Genomic DNA, 16,906 nt, shown 5'->3' on the forward strand with positions numbered 1-16,906 from the left:
TCGCTCTCGGGGACTGCTGAATTATTGTTTTGCAACACTGTATTCTGGCTCCATGAGTCCTAATGCCAAAAGACCCCTGATATCCCTCCTAGATTGTTAAAGTGGCCCAGGGGGTATTGCTTGAATAGATTCTGGTGCTGATTAATAATTCTTCGTGGAAGAAGATCGTTCCTTTACCTCTTACTTGATTCATCCTTTTCTCAAGAAGTTATCACTGGATCCCACCATAGTGAAATATGGTGGTTCTATAGCAGCTAGAGAGGACTGGATGCTGGATGGGGTTTTGTTTTTGGAATAAAAATGTATGAAAGGGTGCAAGTTTTGGAAAGTAAGTTATGCCCAAGGCATGTTGTGCTGAAAGATAAAATGCTTAAAAGTAAGATAGAGGTTTTTGTTGTTGTCATTAGAATAACATTCTAATTCTGAATTAGATGTTTGTATTGTGTAGAATGTATGATCAAATGGCCCGGCATATTTTTTATTGCTTTTTTGTTAAATGTAGTATTCCCACAGTTGCAAAAGGAAAGTCCCTAGTACTTTTATATATCTGTATTTATACCAACGTAGTAGGAAGGAGGGAGTGTGTTTTGAAGAGAAACTGTTTTGGTCACTGGATTTCATTGTGGGATTTTATTGCTCCAGGACTGTAATTCAGAAGAGTTTTTAGTACATCAGAGACCAATTATCGCATCCACAGCTTAATTTTAGGGCTGGTGAAGAAATGGTGGAGTAAGTATGTATGTATATAAAACAACAATTATGACTAGACAGAATAGCAACATTCATTTCCCAGTCTCTTCTTTCTCTCTCGTTTTTGTTTGGTTGAGGTTTTTTTTTAAAAAAGTGTGTGTGTGTCATGTGAAGAGCTCTTACTCCAGTCCGTGATCTATTTATTTACAGATATTCATTGCCAACTTTCTAGTACAAGTAGCCTTCATTAGCTGATGCACTCATAGATCTGGGCAATAGAAAACCCTGTTATCCTTGTAGGTGCTAATAGTGATCCCCAAAACTGCAATCATGTGAGAGGAGCAGAGAAAAATATGGTAGCAAAACCTGTCTTCCATTTTGCTTATTTTTTTTCCTTCAATGGAACCTGTTCTGTGATAAATATCAACAGCAATGCCCACTATGTCCTACACCTGGGAATAATCTTGCCAAAATAACAGTGAGGAGCTGCAGTGCCATTTGTTCTTTATGTTAATTTTCCTCATCTTGTCACATCTGATATTGTGCAGATGTTGGACTTATATATTTTTTCTTCTCTATGTCCCATGCAAGATTACTGTCTTCCTGGTTTTGCTGTTTTGTCTCTAATTGTTTGTCTTTATCATCTTCTGAAGGTTTGCCACAAACCTCCTTAAGAACAAACAAACAGCAAAAACAAATTATTTTTATTAATTTTGCAATTACTGATTTAGAAAGAGGAAGGTAACTTTCTGGGAAATACAAGTAGTCCTTGTTTAACTGTAATTGGGACTGGCAATTTTGTTGCTAAGCAACACAGTCTTAAATTGCCATGTAATGTAACTGAACTTAAGATGGCAGTTCTGATGCAGTTGTTAAACAACCAAATCACTTGGTTGTTATGTGCAATGTCATATGATGCAGTACTTCTTGACTTGCAACAGTTCATTTAGGGATCATTTGAAATTACAATGGTACTTAAAAAAATGACTTATGACTTATATTTCACACTTATGATAGCTTTCACATAATCTTGTGATAAAAAATCAGACCCTTGGCAACTCACTCATATTTATGATGGTTGCAGGATCATAATGTTGTGTGATCACCTTTTGTGAACTTCTGACAATGTCAATGGAGAAGCCAGATTCACTTAACAAACCTTTTTACTTCATTGTCAAACTTTTACAGTTTCATTGATTCACTTAACAACTGTGGCCAGAAAGAAAATGAATGGTAAAATGGTAAAATGAAGCAAAATTCATTTAACAATTGTCTCAGAGAGAAATGTTAGGCCCAATTGTGATCATATGTCTAGGGTTTCATGGATGTTCTGCTTTTATTTCTGCTTTCTATTAAGGACTTTAATGATTCCCAATCCCTTTCTTTCCAGCCAACAAATTTGTGACATAGGCAACACCTGATAGTTTGGAACTAAACTGCATAACTACCTGAGGATTTTTTTGTGAATGTTTATGCTGTGTGCCTCAAAATGATGATGATTGGTTTTTGGCAAGAGGAGTGAGATACTGCTCTGGAGCCTAGTCCTCTATCTTTCTAGTTTCTCTTCTCTTCTATGCCCTATTCCTGTGACCTATTGTACTTGATTAGATTTGTTTGAATCTAAATTCTAGCATTTTAAAATAATTTTTGATTAAATTCTATGGTACACATAGGTTAGGTAGGTTGATGCTAAAGTATACTACATCTGGAGATAATATGGAGGAAAGTACAGAAATAAACTGCATTATCTTTATTCCAAAAGCATGAAATTAAAACTAGAAGGCCTCTGTTACTAGGAGACACTACAACAGCCAAAATTCATGTAGTGCAAACTCTGGCTCTCTCTCTTGAACTTAGTTCAAAGATAAATATTGTTTTATTTTATCCTTACTTAACTGATGACTGATTTGCAAAGAACATCTGTTTTTGAGGTCAGCTGCTTTTACATTTGCCTGCATATTTGGCTTCTTCTTGAGAAGCTTTTTTTGTTTAATGCTGCCAACATCTTGAAGTCTAATGGCAGCAGGATAAACACAGAAGTGCAGAGCTTCTATACTCAATTCATGCTTTTTTATTTTTGTTAGGCAACTGACAAATGTGGTGATTCAAAAATCATATTTCAGTCAATTTCCCATATATTTGGAATGCAGGATTATGGATAGAATTCTAGTATAGGATCTGGATTATATTGTTTCTTTTTGTGTTATATTTGTTTACATGTAAAATTCTTCTTCTTCAGTCTTTTATTGAGACTATGAGGAGATTACTGTAATTTTGACAAAATTGTCTAATATGCTGCTTTAAGTTCTGATTAAGCACATGAGTGGTTCTAATATTTAAATTATATTGTACCCATTCATCTTTATATTCTCCCTTGTGTTTTCTCATCTATGCATTTTAGCAATTAATAGCTGAATTTGAAATAAAGAGAAAGGGGAAAGTCTTTAACCAGCTTTCTCACTTTGGAATGTTAGAGATATGTTGGACTTATCCATAATGCCAGGTACAGGTATCTGAATCAATTATGGGAATTGAAGTCTAATGTAACTAGATTTTACCCTTTTGGATAAGGCTGTTCAAAGACTGCTAGTGTTCTCTCTGTGCAGTATGAACCTCAAAAATCTCAAAGGTGATAACATTTCATTGTGTGATTACATACATTTCAAACTTCTTTTTTCTCCTAGGCGGTGCTTGGAGTGTCCAAGCATGGGTTAACTTTAGCTTGCTAATTACCTATATATAGTAGTTGATCTAGTGGTATTCCACATTTTGTATATAAAAGTGCACTAAAGTGACTAGAAACCCTTATTTCCCAGTAGACTTCTGGCAACCTTGCCCTATTGCATCCTGTTATCTCTTCAGAACAAAATTTCATTGAGTTCTTTGGAGAATTGTTAATATTGTCTTACTATAATTAAGTTCTTTTTCTGCAGTAATGTATCTTTTGATTCATTTGTCAGATTTCAAATCACAACAAACCAATGAATTTCTACACTGGCTCATTTATAAAAATGTATCTCTACTATTCTTTATTATATAGTAAAATGCATTATTCTATAAGCATCCCTTTTAAAGGCATGCTTTATAAAGCATCTTGTAATGGTATGTGTAGGGATGCGGTGGCTCAGTGGCTAAGATTCTGAGCTTGTCGATCATAAAAGTTGGCAGTTCGGTGGTTCAAATCCATAGCACCACGCAATGGAGTGACTTGTCCCAGGTTCTGCCAAGCTAGAGATTGAAAGCATGAAAAAATGCAAGTAGAAAAATAGGAACCACCTTTGGTGAGAAGGTAACAGCATTCTGTGCACCTTCGGCATTTAGTCATGCTGGCCACATGACCACAGAGACGTCTTCGGACAATACTGGCTCTTTGGCTTTGAAACAGAGATGAGCACCACCCCCTAGATTTGGGAACGATTAGCACATATGTATGAAGGGAACCTTTACCTTAATGGTATATGAGAAAGACTTTGGAAGATGGGGCAAAGAGGAACAGTCTAAAGAACAGTCAGATATGAGACAGCGTAATCCACATATACTTAGTGGGCAGAACAGTAGGCTCAGAAGGGACCTTCACTAAGTTCTTTGCTGTAAAGGTGACCATGTGATAATTGTACTTTCAAAGATTCTGTTAACATAGATTTTTCATAAAGTAGAACTAGTTTATCTAGTTGTGTTTCCTGTTTGACCTACCTGTTATGGCTAACATCAATCTTTCAAGTTTCATAACAGTCTCCCAAACAGAAAATTTAGGAGTAACCTCAATTCTTAAAGAAATCTGTTATCTGCCTAGCACCTGGCAGCAGCATTTTATTGCAAAACCAGCAGCAAGTGGATACACAGATGACTAATTTACATAATGTCATGATGTAGCTAATGCAACACCTGAAGCAGAATTTGCCTCAACCAGTAGCAGAGCAACCAACTGTTAACTCGGCCCTAATTTTGACATACGAGAGGGTATGCACACTTATTCTTCCCCCTTATTCTAGTTTTTTATTGTTACTTTTTAACCAGTAAACAATTATAGTTTGTTTTTCAAACTCGTATGTTAAAGTGGGAAAAAATTCTGAAATGATTTATCTTGCTCTGATTTTTGTACATCTCAAAAACTTGGCATTTTCTATATCCGCTGCTATTCCATCTCCTAAAAAATACTTGGCAATATTCTCTTGGTTGACTGAAGAACAAGTGGCCTTTCTAGAGTAAAAATAGTTCTTTTCCTCTCAGTCCCTCCAGCATCCCAAAGCCTTCTGCCTCTTTTTTGTGCAGACTTCAGATGGGGCCATGGATGCAGTTTTATTCCAAGGGAGACAGATTTATTACAATGCAATACAATACAATGGCAGAGTTGGAAAGGAACCTTGGAGGTCTTCTAGTCCAACACCCTGCAGGAAACCCTATACCGTTCCAGACAAATGTCTATCCAACATTTTTTTTTATTTAAAATTTTTATTTTTGAATAAACACAAACAGATAAAACACAAAAAAAGCCCCCACAAAACCATCTTCCATTACAAATTGCAGAAAGTGTGTCGATTGGTTACAAAAGCTTCCGTGCATCCCTTCCACAGTCATCACCTACAATTCATGTCAAATCATATATTTTACATCAAATATATTTATATATATTACTGTCATCATACCTCAACCTTCATTTGACTGTAATTGTTTTTACGTCCTTTTATCTAAAATATTCCAAGTTTAAAGCAAAACCACAAAATGGCATTCCATTAGCTCTTCCCAATATCATCCAATAACATTACATCTTTATAACATATTTGAAATAAAAAATGGTTATATTTAATAACAGAATTTCTAAATCTCCTTTCGTAATTACCAAATTTATATCAAATTTCCTCTTATCAAACCAATATATATATATATATATATATATATATATATATATATATATATATATATATATATATATATATATATATTTGTGTTTTTATTTGTGCAACAGTAAAAATATTGGGTTTCTGTCGTGATGGACTCTTGTGACGAGCCGATTGACAGATGTTGGAAGCAGTTAGCTTCCTCCCATAATTGGGGCTTACCAGGGGTTGTGACACTAATATATATATATATATATATATATATATATATATATATATATATATACATACATACATACATACATACATACATACATACACACACACACACACACACACACACACACATATACACATTATTATCATTATCAATCATTTAACTATATCCATTATCACTTAATTTTTACATAATGCTCTAAATTTAACTAAGTTTGGCTTAATTTTTATAATAAGCTTTCATATATCAACCTGTGACTTTCCAGTAATAGTGCAGTCTTATGTCTCTTGCCATTTGTGGCATTAGTATTCTGGTTAATTCCTTAGTAAATTTTGTATAGACTTCTCTTCGCAACTTGTTCCTTGTTGCATATCTTGTATAAGCTCAAAACCGTCCATCTGCTTCTTTAATCAGCTTATCTTTGGTTATCACTAGTGCTTCTGACAAGATTTCGCTCATTGGTTCCATAAATTCTTCTCTCCTTTCTTCTTCTATGCCTTGAAATCTGGAATAAGGCTCCGGTCCATCTTTCTCCCCTTTCCATATTCCAGTCTTTCCATTTCCAACCACGCTCAGTTCACTGTCAGTATCAACAATTTTCTTATCTCTTTGTTTATTTTTTCCTTCAGTTTTTAGAGCTCTGACTTTCACTTTCTTCATTTGATGAACATCCTCAATTTTTCCATCAAATTTTACTGTTCTACAATCTATGATCTCCAATCTCTTCTCAATTTTCTCTGTTACTTCTAATAATTTTTGAATTTCAAACATAATCTTTTGCATTGTTAAGGTTTCTTTTTCATGTTGCGCCATTCTTCCAACTTGTAAACACTGCCACTCTGGCATTCAAAACTTTTTATTATGTTTAAAGCAAGTTCATTTATAATCTTTCAAGACAAGGCTTTGTTTTCATTCCACTCCAGCTGCCAATGATGTTCCCGAAGAGCACCTGTTTAAACAACCCATGCTCCTCTCATTATCACTCTCTGTAAACAAGCTGAAGAACCTTGAAATACAAAGTCAAATAATCAAAAAGAAAGGACAATATTTACAAGACTCAAGACTCCAGCCTCCAAGTGACAGTTTTAGTTCCTTTCCCTCTGTTCTTACAGCCCTCTTTGTATTCCTTTTGTATCTTCTTTATATTCTGGGCTTAAAGAAAACAAAAATTCTAAGTGGATCAAAAGAAAAAAGACTATCCAATCCAGCATTATAAAAATAAAGAAAAAGGTTTTAATCCATAGGTAAAAGAAAGAATATAAAAAGTAGAAGAAAAATTAATCCGTTCAATTTAAGGAATAGGAAACATTTGCAGAAGTTCCATCCATTAAAAAAAGGATAACAAACTATCTAATGTGGCTTAATTTCACCATTTATTCTCTTCTGTTTTCAAATTTAATTTAGCTTTCATTTTTTTGGGTAGACTCTTTTATAACAAAAGGATTTCCTCACCAGATGGACACACTTTCTCTTTCCATTTTCCTACCGTTCCGGAGCTGTCCCAACTTCAGCAGCTTCAAAGGCTGTGCTTCTGTCGCCGGCAAAAAGAGCTTCTCCTGGTTCAATCAGGGACTTTGCGGTGTCCCTGAGATCAGCAGGATGTACTCTTCCCTATCACTGTCTCTTCAGGATGGTTTAGATGCAAAAGGACCGTCCAGTGGCAAAAGTATCGACTGAGATCTTGGAGCTCCAAGATAGCATGTTGTGTCGTCATGACGTCAGCTTCCTCTCTTTCCCCAACATCATCTTAAAAACTTCCAGTGTTGGGGCAGTCACAACCTCTGGAGGCAAGCTGTTCCACTGATTAAGTGTTGTAACTGTCAGGAAATTTATCCTCAGTTCTAAGTTGCTTCTCTCCTTGATTACTTTCCACCCATTGCTTATTGTTCTACACTCAGGTGCTTTGGAGAATAGTTTGACTCCCTCTTCTTTGTGGCAACCCCTGAGATATTGGAACACTGTTATCATGTCTCCCCTAGTCCTTCTTTTCATTAAACTAGACATACCCAGTTCCTACAACCGTTCTTCATATGTTTTAGTCTCTGGTATTGGTCTTCATATACATTCAATTCTTCTTGAGAATCTAGAATGTTGTAATCTATTGGCATAATGCATATAGAGATCTAAACAGTGTGGCCTTTTGTAACTGACAGATGGAGAATGATGTAATAAAAATAAAATAGTAATTACTTGCCATTGGCATCTGGTTGGGCACTATCATGACAAAATGTTGAACTAGTTGAACCTTGGACTGATTTAATATAACTGTTAGATTCTGCTGTTTTTATGCCACGAAATTAAAAAATGAATTTCTTCTTAAAGTAAGATTTTTTTTCCTCCACCTTATTGAATTATTATACAGAATTAATATGTTTATTTATTGATACATTTCTAACAACATTCCTTTTATTTTAAAAATAACATTTTTTCCTTTGTGTTTACTTCTAGGTTGACCCGCTCTTTACAGTGCCTGCACCTCCGCCTCCTATTTCCAGTAATTTGACAACTCAGATTCTACCTTCCTATTTTTCACCATCTTCGTCCAACATTGCAGCCCCTGTGGAGCAACTTTTGGTACGGACTCGTTCAGTGGGTGTGAACACTTGTGATGTTGGAATAGTAACAGAACCTGAATGCCTTGGACCATGTGAACCTGGAACCAGTGTAAATTTGGAAGGGATTGTATGGCATGAAACTGAAGAAGGTAAGATGTTTTCTTCCATCTCTCTCTCTTGGTTGGAACATTGCATTTGATTTAAAATAAATATTGCTGATAAATAATAAAAGGTATGCTTTGTTTTGTTTCTACTGGGGAAAAAAATATTAGGTTAGTCTAAGTCTCAATCTAGCCATAATTTTACAAATAAATTAATCTTTTCCGGTGTTTGTTGTTTTTGAAGGATGGGGTTGGGTTCTGTTCTTAAATCTTGTTACACTATTACATTGATGATATTTAGAATAAGGTTTAATGCATTATAGGCACACTATAAAATATACATAGATACTCTTACAAGAAGAATTAGAAATTGTGCAATCATTACACTGATATTAAAATTGTTTCATTTTTTAAAAAACATCTACAATATTCCAGTAATATATACAAGTAGAATAAATCGTTGTTACTGAATTTGCAGCAAATTTGATAAGTCTCTTGTGTGTATAGGCAAAAATTATAATTGCATGTTAGATGTTTAATATTTTGTTGAAGTGCCCAGAGAGCTTTGTGATTATTGTTTGGGAACTGGAGATTTAGAAGATAACCTCAGTCAACTGCAGTTTCATATAAATATATATTTCCTTAAAATAACGAACAAAAATTCAAGCTACTGTTTGAAAAATGAATTGAAAATTACTAACAAATAGTCTAGACACTAAAAATGAATTTGAAAGATAATTATTTTTGACAAATTAGAAGCCACACAAAAATGTAACTGACATGCTTTTCAATATTGTTTTTTAAAAGATTCCTCTCACTTGTGAGAGTGCTGCACTATTACTATATCCACCTGCTTTGGAGAATATGGTCTGAAATATTGAGAATTATTCAAATGGATTTTTTACAGATGTTTCCTTCTTTATGTTTTAATAGTCTTTAATTACTAGTGATTTAATAGCCTGTGTAAAAGGAGTGTGGTTATTCGTGATGATAGGATGCTGGGCTAATGATCAACAGGTATTTGAGACCCAGTTACTGTTACCGAATGGGGTGAGCTCCTGTTATATACTCCAGCTCCTGCTGACCCAACAGTTTGAAAGCAGGCAACCACAAGTAGATAGATGGCTATCGCTTTGTTGGGCAACTTAACAGGAAAATGAAAGGAGCCCCCAACTGGGCGTCCTATGGGCAACGGAAATGTCACTGTTCAATCCTTTCAACACGGAAGCATTTTGATGCTTCTGACACGAATGTAGTAATAGCCTATGTGAATTGAAACAAAGAAAGGGAATTTTAAAAGTGACAACGCATTCCATTGATAATAAATCCTAATGTATTTTGGTTAGAAAAGCTTCTGCAAAGTTTAATTCTGTGGAATGGAGTATGAAATATTATCAGAGTGCATTAGCTATGTTAGCAAAATGTTTTAGAGACTGCCCTTCTACTTGTCTTCTTTATATGTATATCTTCATCAGATTCATAAACTAGATTGACACTTTAAGATTATTTTTAAAGGTCACATAAGCAGTTTTAAAATACTTCAAGTGAGATAGCTATCTATTTTGGCTTTAGTGTTCACCTTAGTGAATTTCACAGAAAGTCAGAGTCTATGAGAAAGAATTATGGTGACATGGAAGAGCAATAACTTTTAATACTGTTATTTTTGCTGAGTAAACTAAACATCTGACCCCACAGAATTAAGAAACATCCCTTGTTAAACGTCTGGAGGGCAACAGTGTGCTATATTCTTATGTACTTTCAAGAATGACATTTTATCTGTTTTTCTTCAGTGCTCAGATATATTCAGCCAAGAAGACTTTTATTTATTGATAAAATATAACACCTGATCTGTGCTTATAGATTCCTGTTCCTGTTGTTAGTAAAAAGAGTAGTCTATCAACCTTGTTATTTATCTATCCCATTCTGATTGTGCATTTACAAATCTGGGCAATTGGTTTGGCATAAACAAGATAAAGATAAATCCACTATCTCCAAATGTCAAGTGTAAAGAAATTTTAAACTTGCTATATATATTTTTTTGACAAAACTTCTCAAATTATACTGATAATATAATGAATAACTTGAAAGAGTGACATATGATACTGCTTAACCGCATAAGCTTCTTAAAGGGAAAAAAAGGAATGCTTCAGATTTTTCTTAGAAATTTACTAGATGTGCTATGTTATGGAAGACTAAATATATCTTAATGTAAACTTCTTAATTGGAAGTAAATTATTTTAATTTCATTGCTAATATGATTTTACTATGGGCATTGGGTTTAAAGTTCTGATTTATATGGTAGTAATGGAATACATTTTTTTCTTGACGGGCGCTTGCATATCATTTTAAATAGTGAGCCAATAGATCAGGACATTGTGTAAACACTCATACTTGGCTAATTTAAACGGGAAAATAATTCAGTATACAATAAGCCAAATTCTAAAAAAATTATAAACTTTATTTGATCACACATATAGTGATACTCAGTATTCATCTGGGATTCATTCCAGGGTGTGTGAAGAGTACTAGAAACAACAGGTACCAAGCAAGCCATATTACTTACCATGTGACCTTTTATTTTGGATGGAAGGTGTAGCAAATCATTATGTAACCAGAGGTGGGTTCGGTCTGGATTGGGTGAACCAGTAGTAGTGGCAACAGGAGACCCCACCCACCCACCCAAGCATTGTGCATGCGAGCGCACAAGCAAACTGGCAATAAAATAATTAGAAACCTACCTCTGGATGTAGCCAATCCCAGCAAGTTCTATCTTGTGCATTGAGTACAGGGAGAAAGATAAGTATTGGACAAGATTTTTGCTTCAAATGCATCAAGTACCAAATTTACACTCTATAAAAAACATATGATCAGAACAAAATTACTTTTTCGCTACCCATCTTACCACAGGGTAACATTGAGTGGTTTACAATATTAAAAGGACGGAATTATATACAATAATATAAAAATATAAATATTCAACCCTAACTGAAAGATGGGAAGGGAGAAGGTAGTAGGATGAGCAAGGAGATGAGATATTTATGAATCTGTCAATTAATCGTAATATGAAGCCCCCTATTGGAGCCCCAAACCAACTGCCAAAACCTGGTCTTTAGGCAACATTATAATTTTTAATCTTAATTTAAATTAATTAAATGTATGTATTCAATATCAGATATTTTAACTGCACTTTAATGCTTTTAAGAGATTTAAAATTCAACAAAATAATGCAATACTACAACATTTATGAAAATATAAATGTGTTGTGAGGTTTTAGTAGCCATTACGGAAAGACTACTTGGAAGCCACATTTAAACTAGAAGATACTTGCATTGAATTCCATATCAGAATAAATTAAACTATGAAATATTGCAAAAATATATGTTAAAATAACAGTTTCTTACTTGAAAATAATTAAAAATATTTGTTTATGACAGTAATACCAGAATTTACCACTTAGTAGCTACCATAGCTTCTGGAAAGATAGCTTCGTTGCTTTCCTAGGGAAAGCTTAAGAAACATATTTGGACTAATTTGAATTGTTAATAGCCTTAGGAAATTATAATAACTGTCTTGCTTGTTTCATCTTAGACGCCTTTGCTATATTTGTAAGTCAGCAGGTGGTTTAATAATTAAATTACTCATATGCTAATAGGCACAAGTGTGATTGAGATATCAATGGTTCTAGTTATCTACATTTTTATTATTCTCCACCAGTTCTAAGGATACATATATTTAAAAAATTCTCTATAACCTAGTTTTTATTGTTTTACAGATGCTCAAAATGGCTGATGGGTAAATGTGCCTGTGCATATTTTATCATCATCATTATTAGGACCCTTAAATATTATCAACACTATATGCTATTTTTATTCTTTCCATAAAGGATGCAAATTATGTTTTCGAATGATACCTGTCAGAATAAATTCTGCAATGATCCAATATGACTGTACCAGAGGTGGCTTCCTACCAGTTCAAACCAGTTTGGCCAAACTGGTAGTGATATGTCAGCCTGGGTTGCAGAACTAGTAATGACCACTGCCTGGCCACGCCCCCGAACTAGTCCATGGGAGGAGAGGGCAGTGGTAGTGCCAGCAGCGGCGGGCAGTGCTTTCATCCCTGTCCCAGCCATGGTAGCAGCGGGCGTCCTGGAACGTCCTGGAGATTTCCTGCACGGCTTTGGCCAGGATACGGCGAGCAGCAGCCCCAAAAGCTGGCAGGGTCCCCAGCGCCGCAGAGTAGAGTCGGCACTGCCTCTGCCAAAGGCTGCTTGCCTTTCAGGTATAGTGTCTACACCAGCTGCCTCTAATCTGCAGTTTACTTCATGAGCACCATGCTCACGTGTAAACTGAGATTAGAGGCAGCTGGCAGATCCTGGCTTATTCTCTCAGCTGCTTGCCCCCCAGAGCTTGCAGGCAGCAAATGAAACCGCTGCCTCCTGCCTCCGTGCATTGAGGAGGCCAAGCAGCAGTGGGAAAAGCATGGAGTTCAGAAAGTGGCTGCCAACGATGCCCTCAAGTAAAGATTTGAATGGGAGGCTTGATCCCACTTAGGAGCCTCAATTTACTCATGAGCACCATTGGCCTTTCTCTCTGCCTCTCCTGGCCAATGTTGCTCATGAGTAAACTGCAGCTAAGATCTCCCGCAAGTTGCACCCCCCTCCCAGCTTTTACCCACACCTCCGTGGCGGGGATGGGGCAGTCCGGCAAGCTGGGCACCCAAAAATGGCACTGAGGCACAGACAAATGTTGAGAGGGGGGTGCAACATGTGGAATGGGACTGGCCGGTGCGCCAGCAGGAGTGGGGTGTTGCAGCTGCAACTGTGGGGAAGGCCAGTCAGAGGCAAGAAGGGGTGCTCCTCCCGTGGCTCCCCCAAATTGCTCCTCACTGCAAGTATTTCTCAACCGTTTTGTGCAGAGAAAAACCTTGCACAGTAAATAAAAACTTCCCAAGAGTGTGAGAAGTTGTTGCCTCATATTCATGAGAAGTTTTTCTTTATTGTGCAAGGTTTTTCCCTGGCTGAGAGATGCAACGGAGCTGCCAAACTCTGGTAAGATGCATGTCTTGCAGTGGGGCGCAATTTGGGGGTGGCAGGTGTGGTAGGGTGGGACCACTAAAGAAGGGGAAATGGGGGCAGGGGTAGATAGGTAGAAATTTCAAAAACTTTCCTACCTTTTCCTGTGGGCATGGCTTGGTGGAGGGAGGGTCGTATGACTGAGTGGGTGTGGATATGACTGATGTCAAGATGGCCACATCCACTCAGTCCCCCCACAGCCACACCTAGCCCTGCCCACTGAACCAGTAGTGAAAATTTTTGAAACCCACCATTGGACAGTACCTAATTACAAAATGTATCTTGAACAGTTACAGTGATTCCTCAATAAAAGGCAGTGATAGGTTGGAGAGAGTGTTAATTATAATTGGAGTAATATTGTGTCTGGAGAAGGTTATTTGGCATGAATTCTTAAAACGGTAATACCTTCTGATCTAACACTGAAAACGACTGTATTTGAAAATGACCTGATTATGTAGGTCACTTATATTCTCTTTTAAGACTCTTAACTACTATCACACTATTTTACTCATCTAATTTTTTTGAAGGTGATAAGAATAATGATGCTTAATGTCCTTCCCCAATATTTAAAGATAATTTGACTATAACATTTGAAATAGTGTATCAAACTTGTGCTTTGAATTATATTTACGTTATTTTTTTTCTGAAGTAATCATGTTTAATAGCTGAGCTCCCAGATTTTGAGATACGTTTCTTTAAAAAGGAGTTAAGTATTTTGACTTGTAAACTTTCAGTAGATAAGGACACTGTTTCTGCCTAACATAGTCTGTTATAATGATTGTTTGTTTGTTACTGCTGTTACCTGTATATTTTACCTTTTTAAGTATCAGTGGTAATATCAAAACTGTCTTTAATGTCAAAATAAAAATGCAACTCTTCTGTAAAATGTTAACATAACATTAACAACATAGTAATTTTTGTGGGGTTTTGGACTATTGTTTCCCATTTTCTTTTTAAAAAATGTGTTTTGAAAGAATAGCAGTCATGGACTGAGATCACCAGTGAAATGGACTTTAGATATTTCCTATTTATGTGTAGAAAACTTTGTATATAGAGTCCAGCAGGTTAGGGTGGTAAAGTATAATGAAATAAGGCAATACTCATAAATTATTTCATATTAGAAAATTCTTAGAAGGAAGTTGCTGAATTGCTGCAGCTAACTTCTACAACCACAGTGTATTTGGCACACTGTATCCACATAGTTTCTGTACCCTGCACACACTTGGCAAGGCTACCTGAAACAGCCATCCAACTATCTCACTTTTACGTACAGCATTCAAAAGAGTGATTGCATATATTTCCATAGCAAGAATATTAAAATGTTGAGTCTGTAGGTTTGCAAGGAAGCAGCAAACTATGCAAATAACAGTAAATAAAACTTGTCTTGATTCTTCTCTGCAGAAAAAGGACAAAGACAAGCATTGTACAAGTAAACTTTGACTTACAATACTGGAAAATTCATTGTTAAGCAGTGCAATAATTAAGTGAGGCATCATGTCACCACACCTGATTTTAAAAACTTTTTCTGACACTGTCATTAACCTAATTACCCACAATCATTAAGTGACACATCACATGACCTCAGTTTGTGACCTCCTCCTGGCTTTTCCACTGACTCTGCTTGTCAGAAACTGACTAGGAAGGTCCTAATGGTAATCACATGGGTGATTGCAGTAAGATCCTACGACTGTGATAAATGTTGGGTAGTTGTCAAGCACCCAAATCACAATCATGTTTGTGGGACATTGTGATGGTCAGTATACAGACCAGTCATTAATCACTTTTTTTAACACTGCTGTAACTTCGAACATTCACTAAATATATGATAATTAATTAAGGACTATCTGTAACTAACCTGAATAATAGGCAGAATTATCCAGAGAAGACCTAATGGGGTCTTCTCTGATGATACTCCCTATCCATCCATCCATGTCACCAAAATTAATTATTGAGCTTTTAGAAAATGGCAGTTGATGATCTATGTAATCCTAGTATTTCTACTTTCAACATTACATTTCTTAAATTTCAGTATAAAAGTTTATAAGTACTCTGGTGTTTTATTTATCAATATATTTGTGATATCTTCAGGACAGAATATTTGATTTTAATAAATAGTTCATGTTGGGAAGTGGAACAACAGGTTAAGACTATATGTATAAATATGGTAAGCTAGCTTTGTAACTGGTTTTGTCCCCATTGCAGCCTTTTTTGTGAATAAATACTTAAAATAATTCCTACAGGAAAAAATTCCAAATCTGCCTTTTGGCCAAAATATTTGTGGATTCATCTTATCTGCCATTCTGGTTTATAATACCTAGCTGTGGACTAGTGTTTAGACAATATTTCATCATTGTAAGGATCATACAAGCATTTGCACAAATGACAAATAACAGCTGTAGATTACTGTTCTTACTAAGTTTGGAGGCAGGGAAACTTCATAAAAAAATTAAGTACAATAAAATGAGATCATGTGCATTATTAATTGTGTTTTCCTCTTCAAAAAATTAGGAACCATTCATGTGAATCTCTCTTTGTATAGTCATTGTTACAGTACAAATTGAGATGATTCTTTTCTGGTAACTAAAAATATGTTGCAAGATTGAATGGGGATTGCAAGAAAGTATATTTCATAGGTTCAAGTGAACGATGGAAGAAAAAAAATAGTCTACATTTCATTGGTGGGAAGTCTCTGCAAGAAATCAACCTTAAATAGAGTATCAGAGAAAAAAAATGTTGCTTAAAAAGTAAGAGGTACAATCAGGAAATAAGATATAGTCTTGACAATTACTTCTAAGAATTCAAATTACCAATGGAGATTTGCCAAAAGCTTCAGCACAACTAACACAAGTCTTTTTATGAATCAAATATTTGGCATCCAAAGACTAAGTGGTATGTTCTTTCTCGCTAGTCTGTATGTGTAACCCATTCAGACTCACAGTATACTGTAGGGAATAAATTGAGAAAAGAAAAGATGCTTTTCTTTTGCTGCTACTGCTAAATGATACAGATTTTTTTTTTTACAATAAGCAACACTGGATAGCTTGAAAGAAAGAACTAATTGGGTTTTTTTCTAAAAATAAATAGAGACTTAAATGTCTGAGAGAAGTATGTATAAACTCATCTTGAAAAAGGAACTACTAAATAATAATAATAATCTCTGTTACTGAAATGTATCTTGATGTTGAAACAAATTTGACTGTTAGCCAATAATAACTATGATTTGTTCGAATAATGATGTATTTTCTTGAAAGCTAAACACAAATCAAGTCAATGCTGCTCCTGCAGCATTTGTTTCTCTTCATCATTAGGATGATATCGCTTCTTAAAAACAATGTGTTGATTTATCTTCTTACTTACAATTCAAGACCTTGACTTCATGCAAGTCTTGGATTTTTCTATATAATATCCATTCAGGTGTTGAATGGAGGATGCTC

The 16,906-nt window shown here is 35.4% G+C and overlaps 1 protein-coding gene across 4 annotated transcripts in view; it reads left to right on the plus strand.

Moving 5' to 3' along the window:
- The window catches only part of ZNF608 (zinc finger protein 608), a 114,259-nt gene that overhangs the window by 50,245 nt on the left and 47,108 nt on the right, over positions 1 to 16,906 (plus strand). For all 4 annotated transcript variants that reach the window (XM_032213437.1, XM_032213440.1, XM_032213439.1 and 1 more), the window contains exon 3: positions 8,194 to 8,449. In XM_032213437.1, coding sequence (XP_032069328.1) covers positions 8,194 to 8,449 — 256 coding nt within the window. The remainder of the gene's footprint in view (positions 1 to 8,193; positions 8,450 to 16,906) is intronic.

Source organism: Thamnophis elegans, chromosome 3, assembly GCF_009769535.1.
Source record: "Thamnophis elegans isolate rThaEle1 chromosome 3, rThaEle1.pri, whole genome shotgun sequence".
NCBI classification, from domain to species: Eukaryota; Metazoa; Chordata; class Lepidosauria; order Squamata; family Colubridae; genus Thamnophis; species Thamnophis elegans.